General features: G+C 36.7%; 1 protein-coding gene and 1 long non-coding RNA gene across 5 annotated transcripts; one reads left to right on the forward strand and one right to left on the reverse strand.

Moving 5' to 3' along the window:
* Positions 1-1,773: 1,773 nt before the first annotated feature.
* zgc:153044 (dual specificity protein phosphatase 18) lies at positions 1,774-4,802 on the reverse strand. The gene is made up of 2 exons (XM_027028662.3): positions 4,706-4,802; positions 1,774-4,472 (listed from the first exon to the last, which is right to left on the reverse strand). The coding sequence occupies exon 2, from the start codon at positions 4,446-4,448 to the stop codon at positions 3,909-3,911; it is 540 nt and encodes a 179-aa protein (XP_026884463.2). The 5' UTR covers positions 4,449-4,472; positions 4,706-4,802; the 3' UTR covers positions 1,774-3,908.
* A 562-nt stretch (positions 4,803-5,364) lies between these two features.
* LOC145657858 (uncharacterized) lies at positions 5,365-10,397 on the forward strand. 4 transcript variants are annotated; one of them, XR_014123763.1, is made up of 5 exons: positions 5,365-5,663; positions 5,820-5,899; positions 6,010-6,109; positions 6,933-6,975; positions 7,070-10,397. It is a non-coding gene; the product is annotated as an uncharacterized LOC145657858 (long non-coding RNA). The 4 variants fall into 4 exon arrangements; XR_014123762.1 differs by having other exon boundaries at positions 5,406-5,899; positions 7,070-7,720; positions 7,939-10,397; XR_014123761.1 differs by having other exon boundaries at positions 5,379-5,899; positions 5,989-6,109.
* The last annotated feature ends 853 nt before the right edge of the window (positions 10,398-11,250 follow it).

Below are 11,250 nucleotides of genomic sequence, written 5' to 3' on the forward strand. Positions count from 1 at the left end.
ATTGCAAGGACTTTCCACTGTGCCTTGACCTCATTTGGAATATTTGAACTAGGCCACACCTCCTGTACATGACTTTGTCTAAAGGAAAAGCAATAAGGAAGTAATTCACATATGCAACTCCAGCAGTGAACGTAGTTTCATTTTAGTCTGTGGCAGAAAGAGCTTAAGAAAAAAAAAAGCCCATTGTAGACAAACAGAAAGCCTAAGTGGTACTTGGTTTATTCATGGAAATGGCTGAATTTGTATTACAAGTATTCAGCACCTTTGTAATTAAATTAACTTTTCTTTTTCCTCAGTTTGGACAGAGCACTCTCAACCATTTCACTGTGAGTTATACTGTGTATGACTATGTATGTGACAAATAAACCAAACTTGAACTTGAACTTGAACTTTTTAAAACTCTGCTCATAAATCAAATATATTAATTCCATGTTTCCACATCTAAGTAGGTGGGTAGCAACCTGTATGTAAGTACCACTGGATAAGCAGTTATACCATGCTGAGGGGGATATGAGTTTGCTGAGTGAGAACTGAGATTCTATGATTAATGTGGCTTGAAAAGTTTGCGTTAGTTAATTTCCACAGAAATAATTGCCATAACCAACATGTATAATAGAACAATAGTGAAAATATCTGCAGCTTTCATTAACTCTGTATGTGTATATATCCGTACAATTACAATTCTCTTTTCTCCATTATAAACACATCAGGGCCATGATGTCATGGTGTTTTTCAGCCTGTCAGCTGCGGGCCAATAGGAGAGGAGCGTCTGGTGCGAGAAAAGACACTTTCTACTTTATTTGTGGGACTTCAAGGCAAATGTATAGGCAAATAAATTTTGCATTCTAATTCTTCATGATGGCAATGTAAATATATACTCTACAGACAGAACCTTAAAAGAAGGCCTATTTTAGAGTGTTGATAAATGCATGGGAACTGTACATCCTACATGTTTTTGCAAATGTTTTAAATTCTACAGTGTGTAATACTTTGAGAGTAAATAAAAATGTTTGCATAGATGTTAGCATTGTAGGGAGATGTGTGCTTGATAAGTTAGTGCTCATGCTGGATGATTTGAGTAACTACAGCTAGTTCTTGAAAGTGTCAACAAATATGTTCAACAGTCCTGTTAACAGAGCCTTTTTTCAGGTGTACCTGAACACAAAATGGTAAGTTAAATACATTCATAAGTATATTTATGTATGCTTATGACCTAGACCTTAGTAATATCTTTTTCAGAGTCCCTATGGACTCTAGAAATGCATGCAGGAGGACTTTTATTATGCACTCAAAAAGAGCAAAAAAGGACACTGTACTTTTGGTGACATGTACGGGTGTGTCTGGCTACTTTCTGTATGTTGCAGTGGTAGAGATGCATCTGTGCAGGACTCCAACAGTGGAGCAGAAGCAGAAACCTGTGTGACACAGTAGCAAGTCCTAACACAATGCATGTCTGACGAAGAGTTTGTCACAATCTTAGAACAAAGAGAAATTGTATTTGATTGAGCATGTTACACTGTCTTACAGCAGTAGTTAAGGTGACTGATCATACTGTCTCATCCTTAAGCCCTGTGGAGAGTCTAAATTGCATCTACATTACATATTTTGCATCCTCCAAATACAGGATACAGTTCATCTAACATTGTCAGAAATTAGGTTATTGTGTAAATGTAAAATGTAAATGCAGTACCTTTGAAATCAAGTGCATAAGATGGACTTCAATGGGTCTGTGTACTCCACAACTCAAATAAATCAACACTTATTTGCTATACATTTCAAAATTGTGGTCTTTAATTTGGAATCACTATTCTCATATTTCAAAAGTGGACATCAAATCTCAGGGCAGATAATGTATTAAAAATTACAGTAAACAAGTACAATGAATAAATAAGCATTTTATAAATTCTTCATGTTCCAAACATCTTAAAATACTTTCTGATGTCTATCTTACAGCCTTTAAATTTGCACCAATTAAGTTGTATGAATAGCCATATAAAAGGGAAAAAAAAAAAAATCACACCACTTCTTAGATCATGTTGGCTTTTTGGCTTGTCATGAAACAATGTTGTGTTATTGTTGTGTCATTTAAAAATTTGGAATCAGTTAACAAACAATACATAAAAACATATGCCCACACACAAATGAATTGTTTTTTTCCTTGAGTAATAATAACAATGTTTAATAAAGACTATATATATATTGAATTTGTTTTTTAGTCTGCTTAGTCCTGCAGTTCCAGTATATAGTACATTTATATTTAGCTGTTGAGGAACCATCTAACTCTGAAGAACCTTGTGGTATTGGTTAACAAAGAACATTTTTGAAAATGTCCTCTGAAAAGTGATTAAGAGCTATTGTTAAGACACCAAAACTAGTTCTATATGGTACCAATAAAAATAGCCATTAAAAATAACCATTAATTAAAAAGGCGCAAAATCACTCCTCTATGGCATTGTTCCAAAGAACCCTTTTTGGTTCCATATGGCACCTTTAAGAACTAAAACAATATTAACTTGTTTGCTGCCAATACAGCAGACTTTATGTAGTGATGTACTGTTTAAGCCCAAGTGAAAAATATTAATATATACAAACAATTCAGTTCATTTGTAATTAGTTTCATGAACAACAATGGAAAAGATTATTATAAAACAGAACAGTTAAAGTGTTTGTGTTAATGTCCTTATCTAGCCGTCAGTGTGGCTGAAACAGTTTTGAGGCTGTTCAGATGGTCCCTTGGGCATCTGTGACAGTATGCATGCTTTACATGTTTGATGCGTTGACTATGACCCATTTTATGATGCCAGTGTTTCAACAATGCTGCACGGTGTCGATGATGCATTGGAAAATTCCGATAACTGTTTGAGGAACTAGCACTGATCGATAAAGTAACATTGCATCATATACTTAAATCACAAATCTTTCATCAGATAATTAAATCACAAATAAAAGTCACAAAACTCTAAATTGACATATTATTACAGTACATACAAGAGGAATGTCCAATTACAGACAATAAATGTGCATTCCTGGATAGATGCTAAACTACAAGGATTCTGCTGACTTTCTTCGAGGTCACCATGGACCGCCTACAATTTGAACGTGCTCATTTAATACTGGCTAATTGGACACAATTCCAGAGGCAAATGGAAAAAAAACCAAAACACAATTCCAGAAACCAATAACAAAACTGGCCCCAAACAATTAAGAGTGTACATTATTTTGTACATCACTTTTTGACTTCACAATTAAAAGTGGACTTAAAGAGTACATGGACTTAATGCCTACTTACCTCACCATAGATACCTCACCACAGATTACTACTTATAATTTTGAAATATAATACAGTAATTATTTCATAACTATTTCCCATAACTATTTTTGTTTATTATTAAAGACAGCAGGTTTTCTCATTAAGTTATAACCTGAGAGTGTATGGAAGACAATATATCAAACATAATAAAAATAAAATACCTCATAAAAGCCAAAGACACAACTCAGTATGCGATTATACCAAATTTAAATAATGAGTCATGTCAATATTTAAGTTTATACGAAAACGAAACGAGGTAAAAGTGGTTTACTGTATTTTTTTTTTGTCTTAAGGAAGTATTGCGCCATCTTTTGGTTGTTCAGACTACAAAAACACGAGGGCAAGAATAGGGACATTCTTGTTTTACGATATGTAGGCAAGTAAAGAGGAAAATAGGATTTTATCATCATTTTAACGCAATGAATAACTGACAGGTTTATAAAACAGCACTGAATTAGCGTTAGCCAGCATAAATAGTTGGACAACCGCATAAAACAATATAGATCTTAGGAAGGGACTTGTGACATGTTTGCTTCCAATGGCCCGGTTCGCATATTAATGTTAATATCGTTCCAAGCTGAACATCAGTAGTTTAATTTCAAAGTGGTATCAAATCTTTTGTTTCATGTTCATACAAGTCTGGAATCTGGCCCACCGGTGACGTTACCATCGTTACTGAGGTTGTTCCACGTATTTTCAACTCGTATTCAATCAGTTGTTGCCAGAAACCACTATTTGGTCGAATTATTGGTCTGCGCGCTTTTAGCAGTCGGTGCGCCTCCACCAGTGACAGACTGCGGTACTTCATGAGGTACGCAAGACAAAGTGCCGCAGAGCGACTCACACCTGCCTTACAGTGCACTAAGACGCATCCGCATTCTGTTCTCACTTTGTGTATTTTGTCTGCGACGGTATCGAAATGTTCTCCAAGCTGGGTTTCAGGAGAGTCCGTGACGGGGACTCGAACATATTCCACAGAAGGAGTGCAAACCTTGATGACATCCTCTGTAGCATTTATAATACAATTAATTTTGAAATGAGATATAACCGAACTATCTTTAGCTGTTCTGCTGTTGCCGATATAGAGATAGTCTGTTATTTGCCCGAGCCCGGACAGTCGTGTTCCAGGGACTGACATCAGGTGTTTTCATTAGGTGGCTGCCTATTGAATTAATAAGAGTCGGTCAGAAATATTGTTAAAGAGATTGTTGCGGTGTTGAAGTTTTCTCAAATTTGTTTGCTAGCTAGGTTACATAGTGTACAACTGGAGTTGGCTAGTTGTCTTCTGAGATGCGTTAGCTCGCGAGCTAGCTAGCAATCCATCTAGCTACAGAAATTATAAAGTGAGACAATTTTAAAATACCATAAGCTAGCTACATCTAAATTATTTCTTACCTGTGCGAATATATTGCCTTTACAATAACAAGTAAACCAGGAAACCAAACGGACTTTATGAAACTTGCTAGCTAGCTACGCAAGTTCCTGATTGCTACGTTGGCTTCAAGGGGACAATTCGCGTTGTAATGTGGAATACGGTTACACTGAAGTACAATGACCGTTTCAAAGTGGGACTTCCTAGCTTTGAGGAAATCCTAATACAATCAGTAAACGAACAATAAAGATCACAGTTGTAGTCAGAGTCCTGACACCAGCCTAGGTGAAAACCCTAGCAGTTCACCCAGGTTGGCTGAATTTGAATTATTCTCCATAAGACTACTTTCCCAAACATGAATGTTACTGGACTTTTTCAAGTTAACATGCTCCCAGCTTCCATTGTCACCTGATACAGATTTTCTCGTTTGTCCATGGATGTTTGTTTAGTAATTTCCGATTTATTATAAATTTTTTTTAAACCTAGGAATAGTCTAGTGTATTATGCGGGTAACACTAACAGACTTACAGACAACTGACTGACAGCCTTGGGCCCAGACTGCCTATTAGTAAGGCACGCTCTGCTTCTTGTTGCCAGGGAACGCAGATGGCGGCAGTTCATTCTCTATTGTGAAAGAAAGGTGAGCAGTGCGCGCGGACAGCTGGACTGCACAAATACACGCGCACCCGGCATTCAGATGTCTGCAGCTCGCCTCATTAATCCTGCTGTCCGACGCGTTGTCCATTAGTTTCCGCCCCTTATTTACTCGCATATAGACTACTCATCAGCCAGATGTCAGTTAACAGAATTGGCTTTCAGTAGCATATGCGCGCTTGGTTTCGTGTTACCAGAGCCATAAAACGGACATTTAATTTTATTTTTACAGATTTAACTTTAATTTATGTAAAAATTATGTTCGCCTAAAACATCTATAGAGTGTTTTTTTTTCATACGGCGTAATAGTCAGCATTTCAACATAGCGTAGGTCTATTTTTTCTTTGACATTGTCAATCGGTATAATTACTGAATACTATTTAGCTGTTTTTTTTGTCATAAATGCTGTAAAAAGTCAGTACAGAGTATTCAGTTCTTAGAGAGGAGCTATAAATATATGATCTGTATCATTTTTAACAACAGTCATCATTTCGATTTGGTTGCCAAGGAGACTGAAAATATATTTTTCATTCTCTTACCCCATGGACTGAACAGACAGCAAGGTAAGGGGGAGAGGACTAAAACGCAAGGGGCGGGGGGGGGGGGGGTCTACTCAGAGGATGATAATCTTGACCAAAGGATATTTTACCAGTCTCTTTTGCTGCCATCCCAGTGTTCAGTGCGTCTTGAAGTGATCTACTTCTCAAAATGCGCAATTAAGGGTTCCACATAAGGCGCGCCTGGTCGCATGGCACTACGTCGAAACATGAAGGGTAAGCGGCTGACCAAGAATTTAAACGACGTGTAAACACATCTGCACAACACAGAGGTGTTTAATACGTATGTAACCATACAGCACGACAGAGTAGTCAAAATTCTAGACACATTGTCCTTTGAATTTCTTACAGTTGGTCGTTGGACGATGTACAGCGTTTGATAACCCTATTTCTGTCTTGTTTTTGGGGGGAGGCGTGGCGACGCTGCTGAAAGATGGATGTATTAGGTTTATATGATTTTGTTGAGACTGTGTTACCGGGGTTTCTCTGCAGGTTATAATTTACACCGGTTCAGAATAAAAAACACATGCTACAATGTCTAATTCAGACCATCTTATAATATAGGTAGTGCAAGCAAACACATGATATTAAAGCCGATTTCGAGAAATCGGTTTTGACACTAATTTTGGAAATTAATCCAGGGAGTGATGATTTGTTCCTCTGAATCTCCTAAATCTTCATAAACAACTACCCACGACATGCGTCACCTATTTTTTTCCCGTAGGCTACAGGGGTGGAGGAGAGCGATGGGTTAAATTAAAACCACACTCTGGCTGGGCAGAGCCACGCTACTGAGAATAATTATTGGAGACAGCAGTCTCAAGAGCTCTTTATATAGAAATTATTGATTACGTGTGCACATTAACGTAGTCTATTTGCACGTATAATATTTCCCTTCTTTACGTAACGTCCACATAAAACTTAAGAGGTTGGCAGGTTTAATATACGAAGTATGTCTTTGTTGTTGAGGATTTGAATTTTTAATAAAATAACAAAATCCTGAATTTACTGAACTACATTTCAATATATGCTCTCTCAGAGCCCAGAGGAACTGCCCTGAAAATGTGGACTCGGGCATTAAGGTAAGTATCTCTTTTGTGCTTCTAACACCTACAGTAACCTATATTACAGCACATTTATGTTGTATTTTTCCATTTTCTAATTTCCGAACTTCAGTATAGGTGTACCTCGAAGGCACTGATGCAAGAAAGTCAGGTAGAGCATCTGTTTAGTTTTGGTTATAAGGTTCCCACCCCAGAATATTTTACCTAAGCAAAACAGATGGGAGGTTTGTATTGTAGATGTACACATAGTTGCGTTCCTTTTTTGCTGCTCTCCTCTGCCTCTTTCCTCTTCCTCTAAAGGGGACTGCCCTGCCTCCCCAGACTGTACTTTAATGAATAATAAATTGCATTCTGTCAGGACAGGTAAGAATTTCATTATTATTTTCCTGAACATGTCATACAATGTTGTTTTGGGGTGTGTGGAATCTAGTAGTGGTCAGCTTCTTACTTCATGTACAATCATATTTTTCCAGTAAGACTTTAATTATGTTTATGGTGTTTATAAAGGTTTGAATTTGTCAGTAACAGTTGTAAGTATATGGATACCCCATTAAGTCAATGTTTAAGGAATATTTAGTGCTCCTTAAGTTAATATCAGAGTGAAGTGGCATTACATTTCCTTTTTTTTATCTGTTGAGCCTTGACAGTTATAAAAGACCTAATTTTAAGTTTTTTAACAGATGAGTCTTTAAAACCACCTCATTGCTTGTATTGTAAAGTACCATGCAAAATTTGTAAGCCACCCAAGCAATGTGTCCTGCAAGTAAGTATTTATTTGCATGTAAAACACTATTTAACATAAATATAATGAATGCAAATAAAAATATTAATATAATGAAATAATTATATATAAAATAATTAAAACATTAATACAATTAAAAAAACATTTGGGGTGGCTTTTTTTTTTCTTCAAAGAGTTATTACTATCTTGTGAGATGTATTGACCTGCTTTCCCAAATGAAGTGTTTTGTACTGTTGCAGAGCTCATGTGGAGCCTCCTTCCGGGACGCACCCTGGGACTGTTGGACCATGCTCTGTCATTGTTACAGCCGAACCAACCAGTGTGCATCTGTGCTAAACTATAGCCCTTCTCCTGTTTTGTCAAGCAAAGAAATAGTTATTTTGGTGTCAAGTTGTGGATTTGGCTTTTATGGAAACATCAGACCTCTGTCTAAGGCCAACCAATCTCTCTCTTGGCAGAACATCAGACTGGTGATTTTTCATCAACCTGTTACCTCTCCCTTCTAAAACAAAAGAGCCCTTTAGAATTGTCTAGTGAAAGCATTTAGCAAGTACAGTGTACCATTAGTAAATGGATCTTGTTACTTGACTGATTTTACCCTTAAAATAGAATACCTGTGTGGAGGTATGTATCATATGGGCATTGGTAGCTCAGTGGTTAAGGTAATCGACTAATAAGTTTGCCAGTTCAAGCCACACCACCACCAGGTTGCTATTGTTGGGCCCCTGAACAAGGCTCTTAACCTTCAATTGCTCAAATTGTATTCAGTCATAATTGGAAGTTGCTTTGGATAAAAGTGTCAAATGCCACCAATGTAAAATATATATCATGAAGCATTGGGTAAAAGTGTGGAACTAGTATCAGCTTACCCTGACTATATTCATTAAGACATTTCAACAGCACATTTGGTGGTTTGGTGGTAACAGTTGGCTATTACATTAACTGTATATTTACTATACACCTGTGGACTGGGAGGTGAGCTGTTGGAACACTTACACGTTAAATGTTCTCTTCACGTTGCTCTCCACTGCACTAATGCCCATCCTTTCCTCAACTAATCCTAATGCTCTTTTGAAAAGGACTAAAGGAAATTGTGGGCTATAGTACTGAAAAATGTAACATATTTATATATGAGGCTATTATAATTAACTATTATAATTAACTATTATGATTAACTATAAATTTGTTACACTTTTTGTATTGATATATTAACATTTTGAATACTCACACCATCCCTTATAGAGTAACAAATTAGCAATGAGTTCATAGCCCTCAATGACCAGACTGTCCTGCTGGTGCCATGTGGAATTAACCTATATTGTATGTGACCAGTATAAATGATTCCTAGCTTTGAAGCATTACAGCTCTAACTCTGAAGATTCACACTAACATACACACTTTAAGTGCAAACGTCTTAAATCATTACTAACTTTTTCTTACTAACAATATCTAACATCACTAACAAGGCTGTGTGGGCTGAAATGGCTTTTTGCAAACCTTGGACTAATGTAATCACAGTGGGAACTACTTGTAAGATTTGTGATAGCAGTCCATAATTTGTACTTTCCTGTGGTCAGTGCATGTATAAGTGCCACAGACACTCCAGGGACATCACCCCAACACACATTATGTACACCATTGTCTTTGACACACTGATATGCCTCTGTTTTGCAGCTAACCATCTGCCTGATTCTCCTTCCCTCTCTTCTCCTTTGTTCCATAGTCTATGGATGGATGTGGCTGGTAGTTTGAAACTGGGCAAATTCTGATTGCTCTGCTTGCATATTGAGATTCCTAAAGAAGTTGGGGGAAGGAAGATGTTACTAACAGATATTAACCAACTAAATGCATTGAGCCCTTGGCACTGGATACTGGACTTGTAACTTTTCCTCACTTGACTCGTTCCATCATCCTGCTCTCCTGTCAGCAGTATTGCTCTTTGCCTTTCCTCTGCATGTTGAGTTTTGCTCATCAAAATTTTTGGAATCATGTAGATCTGTGTAAGAATGACAGAGAGACCAAAAATAAGCAACTAACTTCCATTTCTGCTACATAACACTCGCTGCTAATGGCAATGAAGTACTTAAATACTAACTTGTGAGAGTCAAATCTTCCCTTTTACTAACCAGTGGAATATTGCTTGCTCATGCAGATTTGTGTCCATGTCATAACATTGTGCTGTCACACTGCCTTTATTTGTTTATCCCTTGAATCAAGTTGAGAAATTGCAACATTTATACTTTAAAATGAACCTTTCATGTATAATAACACTACTACAACAAGTTGTGATGTTGAAGTTGTTGCAATTGTTCATATACTCACATGTGGAAAACAGAAAGGCATTCTCTATTATACTAACTATGACTAACCAACTAACAGACTAAATGTCTAATTTCTAACTCACTAACTGGAATGGTAAATTATACACAGACCTGCCACTTTATTGTTTGGGAGAGAATATGTAAGACGTGTAATAAAAGAATAAGATGTCAGGAGGTTGAGGTTTATAAGGGGTATGTTAAAGCAAAGAGTTTGGTTGGCCTTACAAAGAGTTTGGTGTTACCTTAGGATAATGTTACTTAGAATGAAAAGAAAATCCATGTATCCACCAATGTGTGTGTGGTCTGTGATAAATCGGGGCAAATTTATTATTCACTACCACATGTAAGTTTGTATTAAAATCATGAAAAGAAAAACACATTTCAAGAGTTTTATTCATTTACTTAGAATCTTTTATGTACAGCAGACATTTCTATAGATGCTGGGGAGCAGTTATTCTTCAGATATAGTCCATCTACCTTTCACCGATGCAAAAAGATCAGCTCAAGAATTGTACAAATGATTGCTTATGTAGCCATTAAGATAAAGTTGCCGGCTTTGGATAACAATCTGTTACCTGTTTTCTAAAATAAGCCTTAATTATAAAGTTATATTACCCTTAAATTTAGATATAGTCATTATTGGTTCATTACTAATTACATAATAAAGAGAATGCCAATTTGAACATTCTTTCTAATGAATCATGTGATCTACAAACAGCCTATGATTTTCTTTGAAACCACTAATAGCAAGAAATACTGACAGGTAACTTGTTCTAAATGTGTCTTCCTGCTATTTTCATGTAAGGTCAAATCATAACACTAGCACTACATACATGCTAATGAATTGTGCCCCTTGTGCCCCTGGTGTTCTGTATTAGTAGCTGGACAAATACCACAGCATTTTTTGTTTTCATTAGTTTAACACGGGTTCAGATTTTAGTTTATGAGTTGAAACAGGTAAGTGAATGTAAGGAAAACATTAAGCTTTGAATCTAAAGTACGGCTTGGCTTGTAACACCATGCTTCAAGTCTCATGGAAGATAAACATTGAGACTATTCTCTGCCCTCCCAGATGGTGGAACAAACTTCCTCTGGCTGTTCAGACAGCAGAGTCCCTTGCAGGCTTCAAAAGCAGACCAAAGACACATATATTTGTGGAATATTAAAATGACCATTGATCCTGCACCCATGTTGAGTAACTGAAACTCTAGTACTTCTTGTAGGGTATTG

This window comes from Electrophorus electricus, chromosome 5 (assembly GCF_041902795.1).
Source record: "Electrophorus electricus isolate QZ-2024a chromosome 5, ASM4190279v1, whole genome shotgun sequence".
Classification (NCBI taxonomy): Eukaryota; Metazoa; Chordata; class Actinopteri; order Gymnotiformes; family Gymnotidae; genus Electrophorus; species Electrophorus electricus.

Coding starts and splice junctions, on each gene's coding strand:
- zgc:153044 (XM_027028662.3), bottom strand. CDS start 4,448: ATGTCAGTCCCTGGAACACGACTGTCCGGGCTCGGGCAAATAACAGAC.